Below are 27,529 nucleotides of genomic sequence, written 5' to 3' on the forward strand. Positions count from 1 at the left end.
AACCAATTCCCTAGGGAGGTGGTGGGCTCTCCCACACTGGAGGCGTTCAAGATGAGGCTGGACAGCCATCTGTCAGGGATGCTCTGACTTGGATTCCTGCATTGAGCAGGGGTTTGGCCTCGATGGCCTTGTAGGCCCCTTCCAACCCTACTATTCTATAATTCTATGATTCTATTCACAGTTCTGTCTTGCTGGTACTATTTGGAAAAAAAGGATTATTTGGGTCCATAAAGTCGATTTCATCAGACAAAGTTGGAGAGTGTCACGTTTTCTGGCAGTCTTACAGAGGGATAGTATTATCAGAGCCATTATACAGTCGAGGCTTCTGGCACATTTGGGAAGTATTTGTCCCTCTCTCCAATGTCAAAGCCTTCAGCTTGGCACTCATCCTCAGTCACAGAAAGAAATAACAAAAGGGGGGAATGAATTCACCTTATTTAGTTATGAGCATGGTTTTGGTGGCCAATTAGGCAAAAGGGTACACATTGTAGCTGCAGCTTGGGAAATGAGTATGGACCGGAATAGCTTTAATTAAATAAAAGACTCTGTGTATTATGGAGAAGGAGAGGGATACAGAGTTAGAGGGTTGTGTGTGTGAGAAATAAACTGAGAATTACAAATAGAGACAGAGAAAAATAATGAAAGATCCAGTGACAAAACAAAAAGATAAAAAATGGAGGAAGCCAAATACTGAGCAGTTTATTGTTTACAACACAGAGATATTCTATATAATATGAACTTTTTCCGTATGAATAGGGATTTGTCTGTATAAGATGAACATAAGAGAAGCCCTGCTGGATCAGACTGAAGGTCTATCTAGTCCAGGCTTCTGTTCCCACAGTGGCCAACCAGATGTCCACGGAAAGCCCACAAGAAGGACATGAATGCAACAGCACCCTTCAGCTTATGTTTCCCAGCAATTGGTATTCAGAGGCATACTGCCTCTGATGCTAGAGGGAATATATAGTAGGGAGGTGCAGTGAGTTAGGTGGAATGGGAGTCCTCAAGTTGGGGGGGGGATTTGCATTCCCTTCCTTCCCACTTGTGTTTTTTGGAGCAGTTTGTATGAAAATGGCATACACCATAGAGATGTCTCCAGACAAGAAACTTGAATTTTCAAAAAGATAGGTGCAGGGGCAAGGTAGTTGTGATTACTGAAAACCAGTTTAAGACTTTTTTTTTCCTATAGTGAAGTCTGGTGGCATTGGAAGAATGGCCATCTCGTGGTTCCATCCTTGCTCTCCCCCAAAGCACAGCAATTGGAGAGCCCCTGGTAAAAATGGCTGTATGATGGCTATTAGTCACTCAACCTCACTCACATCAGAATTTTGAATATTTGTGAATATTCATGTCAGCTCTAATTGTTAGGAAAGATTGACCTCAATGGAACATAAGTGAATGTAGCTGCACAAGATGGTAGCAGGATGGTCATAGTTGAGCACAGACATGAATCCAGAAAACCTTGGACCCAGTCCAGGTGCACTTAACCCATTGCAATATACTGGCCCTGCAATGGAAGGCAGGAAATAAAGAAAGAGCAATAAGTGGAAAGGGCCATAATACATAACAGATAAAATACAATCTTAGTATGCGCTAAACCAGGGATGGGGAACCGCTGCCCATGGGCCAGATGTAGCCCCCAAGGGTACCCCATCCAGTAGCAAGCTTCTTTTGCTGTTATCACCAATCACTGGTCAGAGATAAGAAGGTATTAAAAAGCAATTGACCTTTAAATCCCCTGCAAAGAATCTAGCCCAAGATTTTGAGGTGTTCATTTTGCAGGCAGGAGAGCTGCTGCACAGACCTAACTTGTGCATTTTGCAGGCAGGAGACGTCCTTATTTGTGAGTAGACATGCAGAGGCTTGGTATTTGGGATGCTGTTTGAAAGTGCTGCTTGCTCACTTCTCTGAGGAGGCGTAATACAGCAATCATCACAAACTGGCCCTGCCCACTTTGCCCTTGGTCCCTGAAACCTTTCCCATTTTGCAATTTGGCCATCGGGCTGGAAAAGGTTCCCCACCCTTGCTCCAAATGTAAACTTCTCCATTGTGTCGCCCTCAGGCTTACAATCTAAAAGACGCTACACGAAAAGAAAGGGGATTGAAAGGAAGGAGGAACAAAAACAAGTGTGTTACAAAGGCCTTCTGCACTCTTTCTGGCAAGGAAGGTTGACGCAAGCTCCCCGCAGGTGCTTGTTCTCTGGCTGATGAGTGGGGCCAGGTCTGTCTCCCCCGTGCCATGACGTTCTTCCACGGAATATCCTGTGGCCGGTGGATGAGGCCAGAGCACCTTGTGATGGTTCTCCGCAGTCCCAGCCAGGGCAACTGTCAGCTGCAGCTGCATATCCTCCAGACAGGAAAGAATGCAACAAGCACCGGGCCGCTCCTCCGTCTCCGGCAGATGGATGGGGCCGTGTTTCCACATGCCACAATTAGTGCTGCACCAAAAATTTCTCCCACATTTTTTCTGACCATCCTCATTCAATCTGACAGAAGAGAAATCGCTTTTGAAAAGAAATTCAATGCTGCAGAAATTTTGGAGGAATCCTCATGGGTTGGGGTTGGGTTTCTTGGGCTTACCTTACTTAGGAGGTGGCCGAGAAGGGGGCACAAGCATCCTGTTTCTCATTGTGCAATCATCTCTCTGGCCACCTGTAGCCTCCTTGGCTTCTTACACTTCAACTACAACCCAGTTTAAGGCACCATGAGGTAATTCCTCCCATGGGGCTTTTTTCAGATCAGGACATGCAGGCAGCCCAGGAAGCTAGCTGTGATTAGGTAAGCCCCCAAACACCACAAAAACACCCCATAAAACATCCTGAAAGAGGCAGAACAATGGAAGCCTCTTTCATGGCGGGGGAGAAAACTTTCAGAAAATTGGCTGACAGATTTTGGCAGAGCACTAACTCCATCTCATCCCTGGAGCTAGACACAACACTGCCCCCACCTGCATTGCCGTGGATGAAAACCGGGGGCTGGCCTGCCAAGACAGTTGATGCTGTTGCAGCACGAAACCCTTACCAAAAGAAGAAGAAGCTGTGCTGCCAATGGGGAACCCTACTAGGAGAAACTGGAGAATTTCTCCTCTCCCTTGGAGAAATTTGGTGAAATTGTCTCCCAAAGTTATCTGTAAGGTGGTGGAGAATTTCAAGAAGGCCATTTGCACACAGCTTTAGCTACAATCAAGGGCAAAATATTAGGGGTGCTTCCAGACAAGGCTTTTCTGGCACTATCACCCTGATTCATTCACAGAGTGGGTTTTTTTTTATTTCCAGATGATGTTGTCTTTAACTCATAGCCCTCCTCTGTTTTCCCACCACTTCTTCCACCTTTTTTCCTACTGCAAAAAATTTGTTAAAGGAAAAAAAAGGGTTGCACACTGCCTTTTGTTGGTAGTGCTCCTTCTGGAAGTGACCTTGGGCAAGAGAGCAACAATGGAGTAACTGACACTAGATACAGTTTTATGAGTGTGATGAGAATCATCTTGTGGAGAACACTTAATCTTCAAACAAAACTACAATTCCCAGGGAGAGAAGTCTCGATAATCTGGTTTGTATTTAGAGTGGAGAATGTAGAAACATGACATTTAACATGCAGCACTTTAAAAATCTGTACTGGCTAGTATGGAAATTTGATTAAAAATAGTTCTGATCACATTAACAACATCCAGATATTCACACAAATAGCATGTGGGAAGCTCAGTTGTGCTTTTGGTGTCATCTGTGAAAAATATTCTAAATCCAGCATGTGGATGTGATGCAAGGTCGCTTGCCAGCTATTTAATCAAACAAGGGACAGTAGGCTCAGATGGACTTGCAGTACTCCCAAAAATCTGGAGGACACTAAGTTTGAGAAGGCTGAAGTAGTGTGTGTACATGGATTGACTGATTTGAGACAGATACCACTGTAATCTCTAATACTGAGTAACCCTTTCATATATGGCCATGGTACATCATATTCAGATGGTTGCTCCATTCTAGCAACCAGTGTGTATTTCCATACTGCCTTTCTACAAGCATCAGCAAAGCAGTGCACAACAAATCAGAGAATAAATACATAAAGACATAAAAAACAACAATAAAAACATTAAAACAACAATAAAAGCAATGTAAAAGGCCTAATTAAAGAGACATTATTTTGCATGTGTAGATGAATTTCCAGGGCTAGATTTATGGGAAATGTTATTTGGAAGACAGTCCTTTCTATGGAGTGGAACTTTTGTTGTTGTTCAGTCATTCAGTCGTGTCCGACTCTTCGTGACCCCATGGACCATAGCACGCCAGGCCTTCCTGTCCTCCGCTCTCTCCCGGAGCGTGCTCAAGTTCATATTCATTGCATCCGTGATGCTATCTAGCCATCTCATCCTCTGCCGTCCCCTTCTCCTTTTGCCTTCAGTCTTTCCCAGCATCAGGGTCTTTTCCAGGGAGTTTTCTCTTCGCATTAGGTGGCCAAAATATTGGAGCTTCAGCTTCATTATCTGTCCTTCCAATGAGCAGTCAGGGTTGATTTCCTTTAGGATGGACTGATTTGACCTCCTTGCAGTCCAGGGGACTCGTAAGAGTCTTCTCCAGCACCACAGTTCGAAAGCATCAATTCTTCGGCACTCAGCTTTCGTTATAATCCAGCTCTCACAGCCATACATTACTACTGGGAAAACCATAGCTTTGATTAGACGGACCTTTGTCGGCAAGGTGATGTCTCTGCTTCTTACCATGCTGTCTAGGTTTGCCATAGCTTTCCTCCCAAGGAGCAAGTGTCTTTTAATTTCATGGCTACAGTCACTGTCTGCGGTGATCTTGGAGCCCAAGAAAGTAAAATTTGTCACTGCTTCCATTTCTTCCCCTTCTATATGCCAGGAAGTGATGGGGCCAGATGCCATGATCTTCGTTTTTTTAATGTTGAGTTTCCAACCAGCTTTTGCACTCTCCTCTTTCACCCTCAACAAGAGGCTCTTGAGATCCTCTTCACTTTCTGCCATTAGGATGGTATCGTCTGCATATCGGAGGTTGTTGATAATTTTCCCGGCAATCTTAATTCCGACCTCTGATTCTCCACTGGAGAAGGAAATGGCAACCCACTCCAGTATTCTTGCCAAGAAAACCCCATGGAACCTATCACAAGGAGTGGAACTACATGTTACTTTAACAAATGCATGTGTCCTGTCCTCTCCCTCTGGTGAGGGGAACCCCTGGGGAGTGTTAAGTGGTGATTAACACACCCATCCACAAGCTCTTTTTGTTCCCTGAATCAGCTGCCCATCCCTTTATATGGGATTAAGCAGACCTGCATTTTTAAGAGTCATCTTTGCCATCATCATCTGTACACACCCATTTCTTTTGCTCCACAATTGTCTCTGGTCAAACAGTTTTTGCAGGTTTATGAAGCACAACAAAAACTTGCAAATTCTGCTTATCAGAGATTGTAGTGGAATGCATCTTCACATCATGGATAATAGTACCTTTATCCCACCAGTCTGAAAAAACTTCTGTCTGACTCCAGTCTACACACTTTTTGCCCAAAATACATAGGGATAGATTTTAAACAAGGCACTCTCTTTTTTTAACCTAAGTGACAGGGAAAGAGGTAGCTAGCTATTCAGTGTAAAAAAAAAAAAGTAGTAAGTGTACAAGCTGTTGTCTTATGTCAGAAAACCATCTCAAAATGTAACAGTTGCATATGTAGCTTTGGGGTTGTTTTTTTCCTTGACTGGGAGATATATGAAAGAGAGTATGGAGTTAAAAATGTAATGGAGCTAATGTTAGTGACTTGTTGCATGTTGCAGAGAACATCAGTTCAGATGCATCTGTGACAGAAGATGTGTTTCATAGATCAGCTTCCAGCATTCCAAAGAAGCAGAGCTCTGACCATCTGTCTTTCTGTCCGCTTCCTCTCTTCATTGAAAACAGGAAGAAGTTTCAGAGCTTTTAATGTTAATAATTTGAGTGCAACCATTTCGAAAGAGACAATACGTACATGGGAAAGAAATGTGGATTCAACCTCAGAGGCCTAGCTGGGCTGATAAACCATGTCACTTGTGCCTGCGAGCTTAATTGCTTTGAGAGGTGGGCACACAAAAAGGGTCTCCAATGTTGATCTCAGAATACAGGCAGGTATTGGTATATGGGTGGAGGTGGTCCTTCAAGTAACCTGAACCCAGCCTGGAGATGATGGTGGTGGTGGTGGTGGTGGCAGCAGCCTAGCCTTTCTGAGGGTAGTTCACATGCCTTGCCAGATAGTCAGGATGCTCATGCTGGTTTTAACCAGAAGTACCAGACCACCTTACCTGTCTCCTGAGAAACCTGTACGAGGGTCAAGAAGCAACAGTAAGAACCAGACATGGAACAACCGAGTGGTTCAAAATTGGGAAAGGAGCACGACAAGGCTGCATATTGTCACCCTGCTTATTTAACTTATATGCAGAGTACATCATGAGAAACGCCGGGTTGGATGAATCACAGGTCAGAATTAAGATTCCCGGAAGAATTCTCAACAACCTCAGATATGCAGATGATACCACCCTAATGGCAGAAAGCGAAGAGGATCTCAAGAGCCTCTTGTTGAGGGTGAAAGTGGAGAGTGCAAAAGCTGGTTTGAAACTCAACATTAAAAAAACTAAGATCATGGCATCTGGCCCCAACACTTCCTGGCATATAGAAGGGGAAGAAATGGAAGCCATGACAGATTTTACTTTCTTGGGCTCCAAGATCACTGCAGACGGTGACTGTAGCCATGAAATTAAAAGATGTTTGCTCCTTGGGAGGAAAGCTATGGCCAACCTAGACAGCATAGTCAGAAGCAGAGACATCACCTTGCCGACAAAGGTCCGTCTAATCAAAGCTATGGTTTTCCCAGTAGCAACGTATGGCTGTGAGAGCTGGACTATAAGGAAGACTGAGCACCGAAGAATCGATGCTTTCAAACTGTGGTGCTGGAGAAGACTCTTACGAGTCCCCTGGACTGCAAGGAGGTCAAATCAGTCCATCCTAAAGGAAATCAACCCTGAGTGCTCATTGGAAGGACAGATACTGAAACAGAAGCTCAAATATTTTGGCCACCTAATGCGATGGGGTCACGAAGAGTCGGACACGACTGAACGACTGAACAACAACACTGAAGAAGGAGCTCAAATGATCAGATAGATGTGGGGGGAGCAGGTTTCCCAGGCAACTGTGGGGAAAAAAGGTTGGCAGTTGATGTGGAGGGAGGGGGAGAGAAGGAGGAGCTGGAGTGGCTGAAAGAGAGGGAAGCGAAAGAATTAATGAGACAAAGAAGGAAGCAGTGAAAGAGGTCGAGAAAAAGCACCAGAGAGTGAGAGTAAAACATTGGAATGGTAGAGAAAAGCAGTTACTGTTTAGAGAAGAAGTGTCTGTTCCTGAAAGCACCAGAGATCTGTGCTGTGTGTGAGGGCTGACTGAAGCCGAAGAGGTGACTTTTAGGGGGTTGTGTTTTCCGAAGGGACACTTCCGAAGGTGTGGGAAAGGACAGACAGAACCATAACAGGCTCACTATGGTATAAGTGTTACTGTTGGTTGAAACTGCATTTATTTAAAAGCTGGAAGCACTTGTTTGTTCCGGCATCGTTGCTGTCTGTATTGACTTCACCTCCTTTATTAAGTGAATTCTGTACCTACCCTTTCCTTTATTTATTAATTTGTGTTCATCTTGTCCCATTGTTTAGCTCTAATGATATTTCTAGGAACCTGGGGTCTATTACAGTATCAAAATGTTAAATGTACGTGCTCTATAACACCCATTCACTGGGAAAATATACCAAGTGCTAGTTGGTATAATTTGTCATATCAATGAGGGTATTAACATGAAAACTGAGAGAATGAGAGCAAGAGGATGAGGTAGATCAATCAGGCAAACAGGGACCCAAAAATTTTTCTGCAATAGCAGAGTTTATTGAATGGCCTGTTCTGGTATTCTTCTGTTACTTACCTCTCACCAGAGATGAACGTGCTATAGATACAGATGACTCCCCACAGCAGGATGTGAGGTGCTAGTGAGTAGCAGCTGCTTTTCCTCTTCTTATGTAGCTTTTGTAACAACGACCTTATTCTTGTTTAGGTGGGGTCTTTGCCAATATTGTGTGTTTTAAGCAAGAAAGGATGTGCCATTATATAAAGTCTGGTGTTGGCTAATAAATCATGTCATTAAATGATTTAAATGATATATCCTCCGTGCAGGCCATCAACATTTTAAAACGACTTTTGTTTGCAAATGGTAATCCTCCATAGAATTTCAGAGCAACTGATTTGATGCCTGCATGTTTTTTTTCTTCATCCAGCCATTTGGACCCTTCTTACTAAGTAGCAAACTGCCTTAGGTTGCCTAGCAATAAAGAGAGGCCTGCACTTTCCCATTCCAGCCACCAGCTCAAACACTGTCTCTTTCTACTTTACTACTCCCCCAACCACTAACAGAGAACATCTAAGCTGCATCCACCCATTCCTTAGAGTGGCTGTTTTACTTTTCCTTGTCCATGCCTCTCTCTTTGCCCCTCTATTATGTCATCCAAAGGTAACCTTTTCTTCATATTATTCTGTACATGCAAAGTAAATAATACTTCCTCTAACCTTTAATGTAGCTTTGTTTCCTCAGTGGGCATTGATGGCTGGAAGATGGTTACTTGAATGAGCAGTGATGGCTGGTGGCTGCTAGTTATTGAGCATACCCACATGCTTGGTTGCTGGAGAGAAATGGATTGGCAGTTGGAATATTCCCAGGAAAAGAGAAAGGGTCTGAATGTTTGCAGCTGACTGGCAAGATTTAGCCTTGGTGGACTCCAAGAGTATATTAGTGGTTGTGAAAAATTGATGCTGCTTTAAAACCTTCACTAGGTGCTTGTCTACTCCCACATGCTCAGTCTGTATATCTGTAACTAAACAGATTTTAAAAACAAAAACATGCCACCATATCTTCGGTACCCTTTCCTCAAAAAGGACACAAAAGCAAAGGAGCCCTGAGAAAAATTCCAAATTCCACAGTAGCGCAATGCCTTTATTACAGGGCTCACCAACCAACAACATATGGAGCAAGCTTTCGAGTTCTCCAGAACTTTTCACCAGGTTGGATGTTAAATTAAAGGTGTATGTGCAGGGGAGAGCTGGCTTGGTTTTAAAACAGTGACCTCTGCACTGGTGACAGTTTTAAATGGAGTGAGGGAGAGATGGCACACTTGGAGGAGATCTACACTACAGTTCCTTCCATGTATGAGTCAATGCTGTGGCAGTAGTTCTTCAAACCAATTATTTTCATTGAGGCACACACTAATGAATATTGTGCTATATCCACAGTGTTTATAATGTGATCGAGTACTACACAAATTGCGAAGTGTTCTAATTGTGAGAGAAGTAGGGGACTGAAGTGTCATGTGAGCATAATTTTTTTTAAAAAAAAAACATTTCATAGTTGTGTCACTTTGATGCAAGTTTGTGCCGCTGCCACCCTGCTTTGTAGAGCTTGGATGGTGTCAGAAGTGGAAGGGATGAGCTGCTGTCTCTGGTTTCTTTTTCTTTCTTTGACTCAGCTGGCAGAATGTGCACCTTCGATGGTGTGCAGCAACAGTAGTCAAAAGTAGCCACACACACATCATGGAGGAAGAGGAGGGGCATGGGGGGGGGAGGCACTGCCTTTGAACTACCTCCTTCTATGCTCATGCCCTCAACGTGTTAGCTGGTGGGGGGGACCCCCCTCCCCATTCACTTCCAATGCCCTTTTCCTTTCTCACTCACTTTTACATGGCAGCATCCAGCAAAATAGCCCCTTGCCACTGTCCCCCCTCCCCCAATATCTCCTTTTTGTTCTTTGCTCTTTCCCCAGTGATAGCAGTGGCAAGGAGCCCGTCTTGCTGGGCACTGCCACACAAGAGCAAGGGAGAAAGGAAGATGGTATGTGTGGGGCGCACAAATCCCATTAAAATCAGAGTGAGGAAAGAGCATGGGAAAAAAGGAGGAGGAGAAAGACAGGGGGTGGGTAAGCTTTAAAGCCACTCCATACCAGTAAAACTATCATAAAAAATAGTTTGGGAAGCAACAGAATATTGAGAAAGGAATAGCATGGGGCAGATGGTTTGGGGCGTGCGTCGTGGCGACACACCAGTGAGCCAGGCATTACAATGTCAGTAAAAACCCTTTGTGTAGATTAGCCCTTGGTTGGATTAGGCTCTCCTAGTGCTATGCAGGTTTTGGGTTATATATAGGGATGCTGGGACAAAGAAGTATATGAAACAGCTGATTCCCCATTTTGAGACTATAAAATCCATCTTGGATCTGTCTCCAGCTTTGAGTGAAACATGCAGACTCCTTGTTAAATAGAGAACAGAAGTAAAAAGAAACACAGCAGTTTTTCACCTTCAAAAGGAAGGTAACCCTGTAAGAATGTCTGCCCTGGCACGGCAGAGACATTATTTAGGGTAAGGGGGCAGAATTCCGCTTGTGTCCCTGCCAAATTCCCAGAGAGACTGAAAGAACCAACTTTTGTCTTTCGTTTTCCTGCTCTGTGCTCTACTGAGTAGGGATGTATGAAACTCCCCTTACCTGGCTCCACCGGGTTCCGCTGGGGTGGGGAGGTGCTCCGTCCCTCCCCCCGGAATCCTTGCTGGGGGGGAGGCGCTCTGCGCCTCCCCCCAGAATCCTGGCCAGCTGGCTCCGCTATGCGGGCATTCCGCGGAGCCGCCGGCCGGCTCCACCAGCAGCTGGACATCCGGCCACTGGCTAGCAGGGACGCAAATGGTGGCGGCTGTAGCTGCCGCCGTTTGCGTCCGTGTATTCAGCCGTGATAGGCTACGTAAAGACTTATCACGTCTGGGTTAAAAAAAAACGTGTACGCAAATGGCGGCGGCTATGGCTGCCACCATTTGCGTTCCCTATTTTTGGTTGTCTTAGTCTACGTAAATATTTACGTAGACTAAGACAGTGAAACTAAGGGGGAATGCAAATAGCGTAGCAGACGCTATTTGCGTTCTCCTGTATTTTCACCGTCTTAGTCTACGTAAATATTTACGTAGGAACACAAATGGTGGCGGCCGTAGCCGCCAGCCCGCTGCCATTTGTGTACACTTTTTTTTTTTTACCCAGACGTGATAGGCTATGTAAGTCTTTATGTAGCCTATCACGGATGGGGGGGGGGGAGAAGACTACAAATGGTGGTGGTGGCAGCGGTGGCAGCCGGTCGGAAGACCAGCTGCCGCCTCCGCCTCTGCCGAAGCTGCCGCTGGAGCCGCTGCCATCCGGAACATCTGCCCCAGGTAAGTCTCATCCCGGGGGGGATCCGCGGGGGTGTGTGTGTGGCAGGCCGTTCCACCTCAGAGTTCGGGGGGCCGAATGCACTGGCATTCGGCCTCACCGAGATCCATGGCGGAATTCTCTGACATCCCTCCTACTGAGTAAGTGACTGCTCCCACTTCCATTTTATCTTCCAGAGTAAAGTTGCACACAGGCAAAAGGAGCAGAGCTGTGCTTGCTCTCTTATCCTCCCCCACTTGGTCTAGTCCTCATCCTTTGGCATACCAGGCAGGTCATCAAATCTTCTGGATGCATATATGGGCACATCCCATGTCTCCTCTCACCAGCCACAGAGGACCAAAGAATTCAGTGGGGAAATGGGCAGAACGAAGGACGCCCCCAGCAAATCACACACAGGTGGCTGGCTACATATTAGCCATGTGTTCTCATCACTGCCTTCCCTCCTTGATCATTGATGAGGATGAGCAGAGACTATTTTTTGTGAGCAGCACCAGCAGCAGCCATCTAACTTGTTTTTTTCCTTACACTGAAGTGGGAAGCTCAATTTGCTGCTTTGTAAAAGGAAACCTCCTCTTATCTCCGATCAGAGCTGGAAATTCTTAGTGGTGAGGGCAGTGGGGAGCCCTGGCATAATATTATCTACAGTGCAAAGGCATTTATGTACTTCATGTATTTCTGAATCACCCCCCACTCAATGAGTGTTCAAGGAAATTTACAATTAAACCATTAAAAACAATAAAATGCAACAATTCCAAACCAAGCCAAACTGATAAAATAACATATAACACAATAAAAAAGGAACTGTCTAAAATCAAAAAGGAGCATTAAGCATTAAAACCTCAAAGGAACAGTATACTTTTCACCAGCCATCTAAAGGTCAATGACGAAGCTAACCTAACCTCCTTGGGAAGGAAGTTCCAAAACTTATTTCTATTTTCCAGACAGAAAAGTTACATGCTTTGTTTCACTGGATGATCCTGATGAAAATCTTGACCTCTGCTTTATCTTGTGGCCTTCTACAATGTTCTTGTACTGTGGATTATCACTTCTAACAGTTCATTCTGCATTCTTTATTGACAAGAGTCCAGTTTACATGAAACACAACATCGATCCTTTTGCTTTGATGGCCTTGTAACGGAAGCCTTCTAAACACATCTGCTATATCACAAAATGTGTTCCTCAAGTCATCAGATATACATGCTAAACCTTCTAGAATAATTTTGTCAGGGTTCCCCAGCCCTCCGGAGCAGATTTGGAGGCTACATGGGAGACTGCGGGATGAAAAGGGATGGTGGGGGGGGGGGGAACGGACTACCACCCTCTTGCTTCTGCTGACAACAGCATTGGATAGATACATCCCATTGCCGACAATGCCTTTCATGGTTAGTGAAAAAATTTTTTGTGAAAACTTTGAGCTTCAACTATGCTGGTTTTGTTGATCTATGAATACTAGCTTAATAAGAAGTATTGCCATGGAATCACATTCTCTTTCATTTCCAGCTCTGACTTGTATTTCACATAAATATGTTGCATTTGTCAAGTTGTTTTGCTGTCCTTTACTCACATTTGAGTATTACATATTTTGTCTATTTTTAAAAACACACGATTAAAAAGTATTTTCAGGGAAAGTTACTCATTATCAATGGCCATTATGGTGAATACCGTTATTAGGGCCATAGGTTTCCACCAAAATAAAGTACCTAGCTTAATCCCTCAAGAAAGAACCATCTGTACCCTGACAGATGAAGTATTGTTTTACATCAGGAATGTAAATCACAGAGATATGATTGATCACTGATCAGTGTCCGATAGCGGTCTACCTGAAGAAAGTAATTTGCAGAAGACAGACCAAACCTCAGCCTCTTTGGATTTTTTAAAAATAAGTAAAATCTAAAAAACAGTATTTTTTTTTTCCATGCAGGGTTTACAGCTTCTGCACTGCCTGTTCAGCATCTTTTCAGTGATGCTGCCCACACCCCCCGGAATTATTTCAAAACATGATGGGACTTTTCTGGTCAAGGCGAGTCCCCTTCGGCTCCGATTGGGTAGAAAGGGCGCTTCCACACAGAGAGCTCCTAGCACCAACTCTCAAAATGCCTTGCGCGGCTATTCCATCGCTTCTTCCTTAATGGGTTTTTTTTTTCCCGCATAGAAAAAGACGGAAGCGGTGGTAGGGAAACATGGGCCGGCACAGTCTGGATTCCCGAGAAAAGCCCCCGCGCGGGGCAGGTGGACTGCGCAACAAGAGCCTCGTGGGGAAGCCCCGAAATGCGCAACTCGGAGCCCCACGCGGAGCATTACGGGGTTTGGGCTCCCCCGTCAATGCTCGGTACGCGGGCGGCTCTCAGGGAGCCGCCTCGCCACCGAGGGGCAGCCCGGCCGGCCGTTCCGGCGGGAGGCGCCCTTTCCCCCAAAGCGGCCTTCGCTCACGCTTTCGGCCGGGAAGGGCCCCGCGCTCGCTGCGAGACGCACGCGGCCGGCTTCCCCGGGCGAAGGCCCGCGCTCGCCAGACACCGCCGCGAGCCACGCCAGCGGGGCCGCGCTCGGGGGAGAAGCGGCGCCCGGTGCGCGGGCGGGGCGGGGCGGGGCGGGGTTTCCCCTCCGCCCCGGAGACCCCCCGCCGGTGGGCCGGGCCGGCGAGGGGCAGCCGGGGGCGTGGCCGCGGGCGGGCGGGGCGCTCGGCCCCGGTGGGCGGCGGCGCGAAGCGGGCAGCGCCTCCGCGGGCCGGGCGCCGTGGCGCCTGATCATCGCCGCCGCCGCTGCTGCCGGGGATGGCGGCGCCGGAGCTCCCCGCGACGGGCCCTGCAGCCCCCGGGCGGCTCTTCACCTGGGACGAGATCGCGCCGCGCTCGGGCCGGGCGCCGGAGCGCTGGCTGGTGGTCGACAGGCGGGTCTACGACATCAGCCAGTTCCACCACAGGCACCCGGGCGGCTCCCGCGTGATCAGCCACTACGCCGGGCAGGACGCCACGGTGAGAGGCGGGGGGAGGAGACGACGAAGGAGACCCCTCTGCGGCCCGGGGGGGTGCCGTGGGGGGGCTCCTTTGTGAGCGCCCCGGGGGGAGCGGGGATGGCGGCGGGGGAGCTTCTTGCGGAGGCATGGCTGCGTTGGAGGGCTGTTTCGGTGGAGCGACCCGCGGGGGAGAGGCCTGCCTGGGGAGGGCAGCGTACCGGAGAGGGCAGCACCTGATGTGGGATGAGGGCCGGCGGCCTTCCTGAGCGGAGGGCCGGCGGCTGAATGAATGAATGACTTGTGCTTGTACCCTAAATGTGTTTACTCGGAAGAAAGTTTAACTCTGTTCAAGGGCTCTTACGGGGCTTCCCAGTAAGAATCTTAAGACTTTTATAGGACCCCCCCCCCTCCGCATCTAAACGTGTATAGGGTTGTGCCCGCACGGGTCCCGCCCAGCCACACCGAGGTTCCACCCGGGTGTGTCAGAATCGCCCAGCACCTTCCTAGTGGATAGGATGCACTTTATGCTCGCTGGACTGGAATTCTGTTAATGATTCATATCCAAAAAAGAGAGGTGGCCAATTGAGCTTGCACTCTGTCTCCTGGCCCCAAGATGTGTCGGAGTTGGCTGCAGCTGCTGAGAGGTGAAAGAAAAAGTGCTTTGCACGTGTTCAGAAACACTGTCTTTCCTATAGGGCCGAGTTCTGGCAAGCACTGCTTCAGATCAAGGAGTGCTCCCTTTCCTAGCAATATGAACATGCAGAATACCAAGAATATCCCCTAGACTGGGTAGCCCCGCTAATCTGGTGCTGCAAAAACAAAGAGTCTTGCGGCACCTTAAAGGCTTGCACAATATGGCATAAGCTTTTGTGGAGTAGATGCAGCTGATGAAGTGGGGCCCAAAATGCCAGAAAAGAGGCTTTTCACTGTAGAATATTTAACTATTTTAGGATGAGATGGGCAAGAATAGGGAAGCTGTGTATCCATCTATGCACTTAACTGCTTCAAGATTTTACTGCCTCCAGGCTCTTAGAGATTTTATTATTTTTAGCAGTATATAAGTGTTATATACCTGCCTCTTTGTATCTGAGAACAGAAAGTGTGGAAAACAGGGAAAGCCTGGGACCTGGATCAGAGCTAGAATATGGTTCATCAGCGGCTGAACACCAGTCTAGCTTAGAGATGCCTGGAATGGACTAGGTTCTTACCTGGAAGTGTCATGGTTTGGTTGCAGGTCTGGAGGCATCTGTAATGCAGAAAGCCTCTGCATGTGTTCCAGAGTTGTTGGAACTTGTTGCATTCTGGCAACTTTACTGCCATTAGAAAAGGGCACAGAACAGCTAAGGCATCTCAGATCTTACACAGGGAAATGCCATTGGAATAGAGTGCTGGCTCTTTGGGAAGCATCTTCGAATACTGGGGCAAGTGGGGAGCAGTCACTCTCACAAACCCAGTGTGAATCTACCTGGATCTTCTGCTGGAGAGCATTCAGCCCACCCACAGGGCTTTATCTAGTGAGGAGAAGACATCTTTGCCTACTTAATAAATAAATAAATAAAATAAAAATACAGATGGACAGACATCTTGTCCCTTCCCTGAGCTTTGCACATACCCTTTCAGATGTTCCATGCCCCCCAAGCCTGCTTTATAACCCCTTTTCTTCTATCAGGTAACCATAATCAATTGTAATAAAGCCTAAGTATGTCTAACTGATATAATTGTGTATTCCTCCCTTTTTTACTCCTCCCTTCCATTTCTCACCGCGGCCTTTGCCTCCCCTGTGTTGAATTAAGCCCCTTGGGGAAGGTATCTGCCCACTTATATTTTATTTATTATTTATTTTATTTATTGACAATATTTGTATACCGCTCCATATCTAGAACAGATTTTGGAGCTAAAAGGTAAAATAGTAAAAGGGTAAACAGATTAAAACACCACATTAAAACTATGCTTTTTAAAAAAACCAGAATGCCAGTCGAACTGTGGGTGGTCAGTTACAGAATGCCTCCTGGAACGGTGCGGCAGGGCCAGCTGCAGAGGGAGGCGAGGTTGGGCTTCTGCCAGGATGCCAAGCTAGAAGAGGGCTCACTGCCCTAACGGTACGGCCATTAGCACAGAGTATCCAGGCAGATCAAATGCAGAATTCTCAGTGTGGATGTTCTACCACTTCCAGGTTGGGGGGGGGGGGGGCATGAAGGGTGCTCTGCCCAAGCATCCCAAAATCCTGAAGCCAGGCACTGGTACTTTCAAAAGTGCTGTTCACAGTGACTATATATAAAAGACTATATATCGTATGGATATAGAAAAGCCAAGAGGGCTGCTGAAGTGCAGGGAAATGGGGGCATCTGTGCACTAACAAACTTTGATTTGATGCCACTTTTTCATGCACTCTCCCCCAAAGATCCCTGGAAGTGTTTGCGCTCCCCTGCAAACCCCAGGCTTTCATGGGACGAATATACGTTGTTGTGCACATAGAGATGTAAATAGCAACCATCCACTCTGTTTCTTTGTTTTAGGAAAAGAACTAACGTTAATTGGGTTGTTTGAAGCCAACAAATTAGTTTTTTGTCAATTAATCCCAAGAATGTTGAAGATGCTTCATAAATGCTGGTTCTGGTGGTTCTCATTTTTCTTCATACATTGCACAGAAACATTTCATTTCAGCTGTTGATGTTTTGTGTCCTTATTATCCATAAGACTGCAGTGTTCTTAAATAATGCAGGTCACATCACTGGGTGTTGTGTTTTCTTGCCTGTTAAAGCAATGAGCCTTCATTTTACATTGGCATTGGTAGCGTGGGCTGTTACTCTTCCCTCTTTGAAGACATGGCAATGACCACTTAGTGGCATGAAATGTGGTAGTTAAAATGTTGAAGTTAAAAAGATGCACCACTTTACATGCAGGCGAGCTTGCTTAGTGAATGGCCTAGTGTTGATGCCTCCTCCCCATGCCTCCTTGCTTCCTTGTGTGGGCACAGAGCTTGATGGGTGGGTGTGTTGGTTATAACCTCTGTTATGCTGCCTTGTTTGGGCAGAGGTGTGCCTCAGTGGGGGTCCGGCCTGGTGTGAGCGACTTTCCCACCTTTGCTGCCAGCCCAGCTTGCACATAGAAAACTAACATGTCATGCAAAAGGTTAGTTTCCCTGATAGGCTAGTTTTCTATGTGCAGTGAAAAGTGCCACCCTGAGAATGAAGGTAACTTTATGTTTATCTGTGTGTAATGTCCTATTTGGCTTCATATACCCTATATATATATATAGTGGTGTATATTGACGATACATGCCAGAAACAGTTGTTGTAGTAATGGTATAATGAACAGTAATAATTAAAAATAAATTCTATCTTGTATAATAACATTGTTCCTCCTGCTCCTGCCCTTTCCGCTAATAGAATTGCACAGATTTAGGGTGTAATGCTATACGCTCTGATCTGGGGGCAATTCCCATTGAACTAAGTGGGACTAACTACTTAGTAGGCATGTATAGGATTGTTCTGCTATTTAGTGGAGGTATTTCATTGCACCTGGTAAGATAAAGTAGCACTATTAGTTTTCACTAGCATCCCTATTAGTGCTTCAACTATAGGTGTTCTTGCAAATAGCCGTGTGGGTGTATGTGTGGCTATAACTCACTAAATGGTAACAAAATGTGGTGGGATTGGAAGTGTTGAAGTGTGTTATTAAATTAATTGTTTAATTATAATTGAGAGATTTGAAAATAATAATGTTGGGGTTACCCCATGCACTCATACAGGAGCATCATTAACTCAGCATTGGTTATCTATGCAGATAAAGTTTGTTGTTGCCATGAATGCCACCATTGTGGCAATGGGGCTGGAATGGCTCACGCTCTGACTGAAGAGCAATAATCCAACAGTTATATGCAGGTACTGTATTGTATCTGTATTCTGTGGGGATGCCGAGCTGGGGATATTCATTTAGATTCTTTTTGGTTGAATGACTTTGTAAAAACATTTTAATTCCTTGATAGGTTCCCACCGTCTTTTAAGCTTCATTTGTGACCAAGTTTGCAAATGTAGACCTTGCATAGCGTGGGATCTCATGGCAAAATTCTGAGCTTTCCTGATGCTGTTATGACTAGCTTTATTGGGAAAGGGACACATATTTGTATGTGTTAAGTCCTGGTCTGTTGGGAGTCTCTCGGGATACTGCAAAGGATCGCAGTCCTGGAATTATGATGATAAGCAATACATCTCGGCAAAAGATCAAGGAAGGTGGAGGATATGATATGTCTGCTCTGTCCATACATGGCCTGGCCCTTTTGCAAGCAGTGTGAAACTTTGTAACCGCTTTCTTAATGATAAACACCAGGGAGCTAGAAATTGAGCCTGGAATCTACTGCCACCAGTTATTATTTTTTTCATAGATAGCGACCCAAGAAATTAAAGGGCCATCACTCCACAACAAGGCAAATCTATTTCTTATCAATCCTGTTTCTGGTGATATTAACTCAGATGTATATATCCCAGGCTGCCCCAAAGGGTTTAACTAAAGGTAACGTACAGATACATGTAACAAAATCCCAATGGCCATTTTTTAAGAGAGTGACCACTTCAGGTGGGGAGCGCAAGAAGCGGCGGGGGGAGGATGCCTAGCCTTTCCCCCGATCCAGTGCTTTTCCATTCCAGATGGCCTCTCCAAGGTGCTCCTTTCCCTACGAAAAGAGATTCCAAGTGCCCGTTCATCTGTGCAAACATGCCTTTGTAACTCCTTGGGAAAGAGGCAGCTTGAGGGGCTGACCTGGAGTGGAGAAACACTCTTCTCCCACTGCCAGTTCTCCACTACAAATCGCTCCCTCCTGAAATGGCTCTTCTCTTTTTTTATAAAAGGTTGTTGGGATTGTGTTCCATGAATTTGTGTGTTAATGTTTAGGCCCCAAGTCTCAAGTTACGTTTGCTTCCTGCATAGCCTCACAATCACCTTGTCAGGTTGGTTGTTACTATTTCCATTTTACCTTTGAGAACTGAAGCTGAAAATCTTGGAAGATTTTGATCTGGGTTCAAAACCCAGCTACAACATAGATTAATTGCAGCTATGGCTGAGTGCAGATTTGGGGAGGGTCATAGAATCATAGAATAGTAGGGTTGGAAGGGGCCTATAGGACCATCAAGTCCAACCCCCTGCTCAGTGCAGGAATCCAGGTCAGAGCATCGAAGGGTCTACAGCTCAGTGGCAGAAGGTCCCAGGTTCTTCCCCTGGCATCTCCAGGTAGGGCTAGGAAAGAACCGTGTCTGAAACCCTGGGGAGCTGCTGCCAGCCAGTGTCGACAGTGCTGAGCTACATGGATCAGTGGTCTGGCTCAGTATAAGGCAGCTTACTATGTTTTTATTTAAACCCAAGACATGAATTCACTTTATTGATGGGATCTGAACCCAGCTGTTAGTTCAAGCTTCTGCCTACTCAGCAACTTAAGCTCTAGTAAATGAGAGCCAATTTGTTTACCATTTATGTGGCTGGGCTTTTTATGGAACTCAGATACTCATGTGCATTCAGTGAGCCTGCTGTCTGAACCAGTGCTCGTGAACTTATATTACAACCGTGCATGCAACCACGGTGGACTTTTTAGAAAGATGAGTGGTGGCATGCAAAATAGCAATCTGTGTTTGTGGATGAATGGTTCCGTTGTCTGGTTCATTATGTACATAGCACTCTCCAGACACAAAAATGTGCCTGGCAAAATGTGCATCGTCCAGTGATGGTGTGAACTGGCTCTTAAATAAGTCACCTACAGAGCCATATATTTCAGTCTGGAAGCATAGCACATACTTGTACAATCAGAAACAAAGCTGAATAAAGCTAAAGTACTGCTCATCTAACAAAAGAACTGGAATAATTCCGTTTTAAAAAAAATGATGTTTTACCTGGCAAATCTAAAAAATGGGATGTTAAATAGCAGTTCCCCTTTTAATGTCCCACTGCTTTGCAAAGTATTGTGATTCCACATATTGCAAGCTCCCTCTCAAGGCACCTCCCTTCTCTCCTATTTCAATTGCCAGGTTTTACAACCACCACTGTGACGATTGGTTGAAACTTATGGTACCACCATCTTCAGCTCTGCCTGTGAACCACCCCCCTTTCTGCCTTCCAATAAGAAAACTGAGAGGAAAATGCCACTCTCCCCCTCGTCCATCGTCAGATAAGCTTTGAACAGAGCTGGAAGCAGCTATATCAGCTGCAATTTAAAGCAGTTTCCTGGCTGCAAACCAGTTAAAAGACTTGCACCATCCGACACCATGCAAGGGCAGGTCAGCATGTGCTGACCAGTTTGCTGGAAATGACAATAGAAAAGCTAATGTAGAAATTGTTTAAAGAAATGGTGAAGAAATGGTGGCAGAGGTGCTGACAAAGCCTCTGCCGGGGGAACTGCACCAGCACCGCCTGATGGGCATGGGACTGTGACCCATTGTCCTTGAGAAGGAGTGTTGGAGGGACTCAGGCCATGAGTCACTTAACCTGAACTTGAAGAGTTAATATGTACCTGAGTCAGGTGGGAGGGGATCTCTGGGAGATTGCATTGCCCTTGTCTCCTCCCCCTACTCTCCTTCTTCTTATTTCCTCCTGCAAGGGATGCTGAACATGAAGCTGACCCCAGCCAACTTACCTTGAGATGTAAGCTTGTTATATCTCAAGTAAAGTCTGTTCCTAACCCACCACTCAAGTGCATTTTGTCTACATCCTTGGCAACTGGGAGCGGGGGCGTGATTCTGACTTCACACCAAAGGTCTATGCAGGTGCTTGCTTAAAACATAAGTCGACGTAAAGCAGGGATGGGATGTGGGTGCACATGCAGGCCCCACCCCTGTACCCCAGCTGCCTTATATATCTTGGTCTTATCCGGGGTCCCAATCATGGGAGCGTTGTAAGCACATTCAGCTGATCATGCATTTCGCACAAAGATCTATATGGCAGCCATTTAGGAGGCAGGGACGTTTCAGAGTGGGGCGTGCATGCAGCCCCACATCCCATCTTCACTTTAGCTCTACAGGGTAGGCGTTACAGGTGAATGCTTGCATAGATTTCAGGTTTCCCTAGACACTACTCATTCTGATATCTGTGAGTGTTTGGCGGCGGGGGTGGGGGTAGTCCTTAGACTAGTCCCTAGCCACAACATTGGTTTCCTTGGCTTTTCCTTTTTATCTTGATTTCAACCGTTCTATTTCCGAGTCTTTCTGAAGAGATTGTAGCAGACAAGACCATTCAAATCCTGAGTTCGGCTTTTCGTTCTGACTACTGGGTGCTGCTGAGGAAAGATATTTGTATTTTTCCCAGGACACTTTGCCACTCCTTGCTTGAGAATAGCCACCTTGTAGCCATCATATCCCTCCCGCTAGTGTTGGCGAACACACTGTGGTTTGCATGTTCTCCAGGCCCATGTCAGTGAATAACTGTCTGAGCCAAATCACTTCCTGACATGCACTGGCTGCTGCCACATACTCTGCCTCTGTGGAAGACATGGCCACCACTGCCTGCTTCTCACTGGCCCAGCTGATAGTCCTGCTGTTGTATGTGAGCAGGTTTCCTGATGTGGACTTGTGGTCTGACTCATTGGCCGCCCAGTCTGCATCCACAAAGCCGATCAGCCTTGCGTGTGAGCTGCTTGGCAGTTTCAGCTGTTTATGTGCGGTACCTCTCAAGTAGTGCATCACACGCTTCACTCCATTCCCGTCGTGTTGAGATGGCTTGGCCACTTTCCTCCTCAGGATGCCCACGGCTGCAGCTATGTCTGGTCTGGTAACTGTCACGATGAATAGCAGCTTACCAATCGCCCTTCGATACTGCTGCTTATCTGGCAGTGGGACGTCGTCATCTCGCCCCCTCAGGTGATCTGTGGTCATGGGAGTCTTGACCCCCTTCGCCTCTGCCATTCCAAACTCCAGGAGCATCTCCTCTATCGTCTGTCTCTGACTAAGGAGGAAGCTCCCATCGTCCCCCTTGTTGACCTGTATAGTCCAGTAGTGTGCTATTGGACCCAGGTCCTTGATTTCAAAGTTCTGCGTCAGTCTGAGCATAATTTCCGTGCCATCGCTTTCCTGCTCATAGCACAGGGCCAAATCATCCACATACACCAGTATGTATGCCCACCTGCCCCCTTTCTGTCTGGTATAGAGGCAGGAGTCTGCTTTCCCCTTGGTGAAGCCCAGATTTACTAGGACTCCATTAATTTTCTCATTCCAGGCCCTGGAAGCCTGCTTAAGTCTGTAAATGCTTTTGTGCAGGTTGCACACTTTCCTTGCCCCTTCTGGATCTACAAACCCTGGTGATTGCATCATGTACAAGTCTTCCCCTATTTCACCATACAGGAATGCTGTTTTAACATCTAGATGCCTAACTTGCATTTTCCTGCTGGCTGCTCCGCTCGGCATTGCTCTAATGGTGGGGTGCTTTACCACCAGGGCAAACGTTTCATCGTAGTCCTCCCCATACTTTTGAGAGTATCCCTTCGCTACCAGTCTGGCTTTGTAGCGTTCTACTTCACCATCTGCATTGCGCTTCACTTTGAAGGTCCACTTGCAGCCGATTGCCTTGCGATTGGGGGGGGGGGAGTTCAGTCAGGGTCCAGGTCCCATTTTGATGTAATTGTTCATCTCTTCCTGTGCTGCCTTCTTCCACCTGTCTGCCTCGTCCTTAGGCAAGGAGACAATGTCCTCCCAGCTCGCTGGCTCTTGGATCTGCTGTGCTCCGTCTGCAAAATAATAGTCCCTGTACCTGGCTGGCAGCACGCCTTTGGTGGCCCTCTCCAACCTCCTGGGTTCCTGCTGCTCTGCAGCGTTCAGCTTGGGCTCCCTGGTGTCACTGGCCTCACTGTCGGGATTAGGTGTGTCAGCTGCCCCCTCGTCTTCCTCGGGCGCTGTGGGCTCCCCTTCTCCACTCTCAGGTGTGGTCAGGTTCACTTCTATCAGCTCCACAGTCCCGGGCCTTGCAGTCTCATCAAACTGCACACTTCGGCTGACTATGATGCTGCAGTCTTGGGGAATAAGAATTCTGTAGCCTTTATGGTAGGGACTGTATCCCACCAGGACCCCTTCGATGGCTGCGTCAGCCTTTTTGTTCTGGGATGTGAGCATAGGCTTTACACCCAAACACTCTCAGATGGCTCACCTTCAGCTTGGCTCCATGCCGCAGTTCGAAAGGTGTTTTACTAGTGGCCTGGTTGGCAGCCTATTCTGTATGTAGGCCGCCATAGGCACCGCCTCTCCCCAGAATTTAAATGGTAGATTTGCGTCTGACAGCATGCTTCTTACCATGTCTAGGAGTGATCTGTTGCATCTCTCAGCTACACCATTCTGTTCCGGCGAGTAGCTGACCGTCTTTTGGTATGCAGTGCCTTGGGCCCAGAGGTACGCATCCATCTCTCTTCTGATGTAGTCTCCTCCATGGTCAGTATGAATGGCTCCCAGTGTCTTGCGGAATTTGTTCTTGGTTGCTACAACAAACTCCTTCAGCTTGCTCAGTACTTGATCCTTACTTTTGATGATGTACACTGTTGTTGTGAACCTGGAATAATCATCAGTGAAGGTGAAGAAGTACTTATCCCGTCCCGGAGTTATCTCCTCCATCAATCCACAGAGGTCAGAGTGGATGAGCTCCAATGGTTCTTTAGCACTGCTCTTGCTTGCCTTGGGCAGTGGGGCTCGCGTGGACTTGGTCTTGATGCAGCATACACAGCTCATCCTTGACCTGCACGCTGGGATCTGTAAGCCATGTAAGCCATTCAGTGGAGGAATCCAAGTCAGAGCATCCCTGACAGATGGCTGTCCAGCCTCGTCTTGAATGCCTCCAGTGTGGGAGAGCCCACCACCTCCCACTACCTTGGTCACCAACTCCTTCACTGCCTCCATGCTTCTGTGCCCCATGTGTCTGTGCCAGAGGTGGATGCAACTGTTATGGGGTGTGTGGTCTGCCTTCTTGGCCTCTTCTCTGCTGCCAGCAATCTCATACATAGAGTTCCTCACCTTGGCATTGCCCCACAACCTTCTTTCTCTGGAGATTTGGCATTCACCCCCTTCGAAAAGTAGGACAACTCCATCTGCTGTGTGCTTTCTTACTGAGAGCAAGCTCCCCTCTGGGTCCAGTGCAAACAAAACGTCTGTTAGCTTTGTTTTCCCACCATGCAGTGGTGCTGTACAGTCTATGGTGCCTTCTCCTATTCCAGCTGCTTTTATTGGTTTCCCGTTAGCCAGGCAAACATAACGCTGCTTTTGGTGAGCCAGTTCCATGAAGAACTCCCCCTGGCTAGTCATGTGGCTGCTAGCTTCTGAGTCCAGCACCCCAACTAGGTTGTGGTGCTGAGCCCTGGTTACTCCGAGGTAAACAGACCGGCAGGCATGGGCCCCTTCTGGCGCAGTTTACTCTGCCTTGCGCTCTGTTGCTCTTTGGCTCCCTCTTGTGGCCATTCTCAGGACAGTCTCTCTTGAAATGTCTCTTGGCTCCACACCTTTGGCATTCCTTTGTCTTTGCCGTAAGCGCTTGTTCTGCTTCTCTAATGGGCTTTGTCTCTGGCCTGGCCTTTGTCCTCTTCCATGAGGCATTGGCTACATTTTCCATCCTGCAATGCCACTCCCTAATCAGCTGGGCCTTTGCATAGTCCAGTTTTAGCTCTGCTTCGGGGAGCGCTTCCAAGGCTGTTATGAGGAGTTCATGGGCATTATCTAGCCTGCACAGAATGATGGCCGTGACATCCTCCTCTGGAGTCTCTGAGCCAATTCCCCGCAGCTCCTCAACAACTTGCAAGACTGCATTTATGTGGTCTGGCAAGCTGGAGCCTTTCTCGAGCCTCATTTTAAACAGCTTCCTCTTCAAGAAGAGCTCTGCATTTATGCTGGTAGGCTGGTGCACCACACTCAGCCTCTCACATTTGCTTAGCTGTTTTCTCATTTCTGATGTGGAGCAACTGGTCATTTTGGACTGATAGAGCAATTGTTGCCCTTGCTTTTCTGTCCCTTTTGTCCCAATCCTGGGTGTTTTCCGTGGGGCGAGCCAATTCGAGAACCTCCCACAACTCTTTCACTAGCACCATTTCCATCTTGGACTGCTGTATCTGGTAGTTCCCGGTGCCTAGTTTTTCCATGGCTGTATGTACATTTCCTTTAGCCATCATTCCACCCTCTGAGATTTTTCTCCCTTGTCTATCCAGTGGGCAGTACTCACAGGTTTCCAGGTGATTCTTTTCAAAAGGCTTTTTCTTCTTTATTGGCTGCTGGGCCACATAACCTGAAGTCCGAAGCAATTCCCCCCCCCCCCAGTAGCCAAGGATGTAGACAAAACACACTCGAGTGGTGGGTTAGGAACACGCTTTACTTGAGATATAACAAACTTACATCTCAAGGTAAGTTGGCTGGGGTCAGTCTCATGGTCAGCATCCCTTGCAGGAGGAAGTAGGAAGAAGAATAGGAGAGTAGGGGGAGGAGACAAGGAAAAGGCAATGGATCTCCCAGAGATCCCCTCCCACCTGACTCACGTACATATTAACCCTTCAAGTTCAGGTTAAGTGACTCATGGCCCGAGTCCCTCCAACATGGTGAAAGAGGACTTTAGGAACAGAAGGTTTTTTAAAAAGGTATCTGATTAAGAGAAAGTCAAGAAATGAAAGTTTCCCATGTAGAGCAAATGACGAGATTTCTATCTTGAAATGCTTTAATACTCCTAGGAAAAAGTTATTGAAACAATATGTCCACTTCTGGATTGGAAAATATTTTGGGGACCTAAAAGTGCATCTTGCTGCCCCCCCCCCCTGCTGAACAAGGGAAAGTCACAGGGCCTCATAGCTTCTTCTTCTGTATTTATTTCCTTTAAATATTTAGACCTCACCTTTCTGTTTCAGCTTGAAAGAGCCAAATTATGACTTGCCTTGTTCTGTGGTTTCACAGGATCCCTTCACTGCATTCCACCTGGACAAGAATCTAGTGAGAAAGTACATGAAGCCATTGTTAATTGGGGAGCTTGCAGCAGATCAGCCCAGCATTGAACCCAGCAAAAATGTGAGTCTTCCTGAAGCGCTGGGTTTGAGAAAGGATCTTTGCTGATCCTTTGCTGATGGTATGGCAAGGCATCAGTGTGAACCTGGAAGGGAGGCCAATCAGGCCAATGGGTGGCCCATCCAAAACAGTGAAAGACAGCTGTGGGGCAGGCCACTAGACATTTTAAAAAATATCCAGATTTAATACCTCTGATTTACATTTCCTATAGGAGTTTTGGGGCTCTGCCTCACCATTGAGAACTGATTTTCAACGTGATTGCAAGTGTGAGAATATTTATACGCTAAAAAATGTAAACACGAAAGGGTTCCAACAACTGCTGAATGGCTCGACACCCATGCTCTGTTCAGACGTGTCCCCTCACATGCACGCTCCCTGGCCACACCCTCTCCATCCTCTCCCCGTTGCCACCCCTACAGTCCTCCATGCGGTGGGGCTGAACCTCTGCAGTGGGGAGGCCTATGTGACTAGAAAAGGCGGTGGCAGTTCAGCCCTCAACCCGCAGAAGGCTGCAGGGTTGGTGACGGTGATGCAATGAAGGGGGGACCAGGGAATGCGCCCCTGCTCCCCACCCTTACACAACCGCAGTCACCTGAATATGGGTACAAATGTTTCATGTTCCCATCTTGAGGGAGAAAAAGTATACATGAGCACGCTCTCTTTCTCTGCCCGCTGCAGTGATGTTTCAGGCCTTTTTGTTTGCGGTTGTAACTGATGCATTGTAAGCTTGCCAGTCAGCATTCTAACAATAGGCCCTGTGTTCCCTTTATCTGATCCAGTGACGCCAGTTTGGGATGGGTTCTGAAAACAGGCAAGCTGAATTTAATCGTGCAGCCTCTTGCTCCCCATCAGCCTTCCCCAACCTGGTGACCTCCAGACGTTTCGGACTACAGCTCTTATCATCCCTGAGCATTGGTCATGCTAGCTGGGGCTGATGGGGGTTGCAGTCCAAAACATTTGGAGGGCACCTGGTTGGGGAAGGCTGCTCTAGAGCAGAGGGAGCTGTAACACCGTGTCTCCCCACAGAAACAGATTGTCCAGGATTTCCGCGAGCTGCGTGCCACCGTTGAGAAGATGGGGCTCCTGAATCCCAACCACCTCTTCTTCGTCATGTATCTCATCCACATCTTGCTGCTGGATGTGGTAGCTTGGCTCAACGTGTGGTACTTTGGGTCTTCCTTGGTGCCTTATCTCTTCTCTGGATTGCTGCTTGGCACCGTCCAGGTAATCTGCCATTCAGGTGGAATAGGTCAATGGATGAGACTGTCATTGCACCAGCATTCTCTCTGCTACAAATTGGGGTGCTCAGAATTCTAAGGTAAATCCCAGCCTTC

At 47.0% G+C, this 27,529-nt stretch overlaps 1 protein-coding gene across 1 annotated transcript in view; it reads left to right on the top strand.

The window, feature by feature from the left end:
- The first annotated feature begins 13,929 nt into the window (after positions 1 to 13,929).
- The window catches only part of LOC146357919 (acyl-CoA (8-3)-desaturase-like), a 34,147-nt gene continuing 20,547 nt past the window's right edge, over positions 13,930 to 27,529 (top strand). Inside the window, exons 1-3 of the mRNA XM_084814993.1 lie at positions 13,930 to 14,221; positions 26,088 to 26,198; positions 27,222 to 27,419. Of these exons, the coding sequence (XP_084671119.1) occupies positions 14,021 to 14,221; positions 26,088 to 26,198; positions 27,222 to 27,419 (510 nt within the window). The 5' untranslated portion in view covers positions 13,930 to 14,020. The remainder of the gene's footprint in view (positions 14,222 to 26,087; positions 26,199 to 27,221; positions 27,420 to 27,529) is intronic.

Source organism: Heloderma suspectum, chromosome 1, assembly GCF_057233095.1.
Source record: "Heloderma suspectum isolate Gila_16-S chromosome 1, 16-S_ref, whole genome shotgun sequence".
Lineage (NCBI taxonomy): Eukaryota > Metazoa > Chordata > Lepidosauria > Squamata > Helodermatidae > Heloderma > Heloderma suspectum.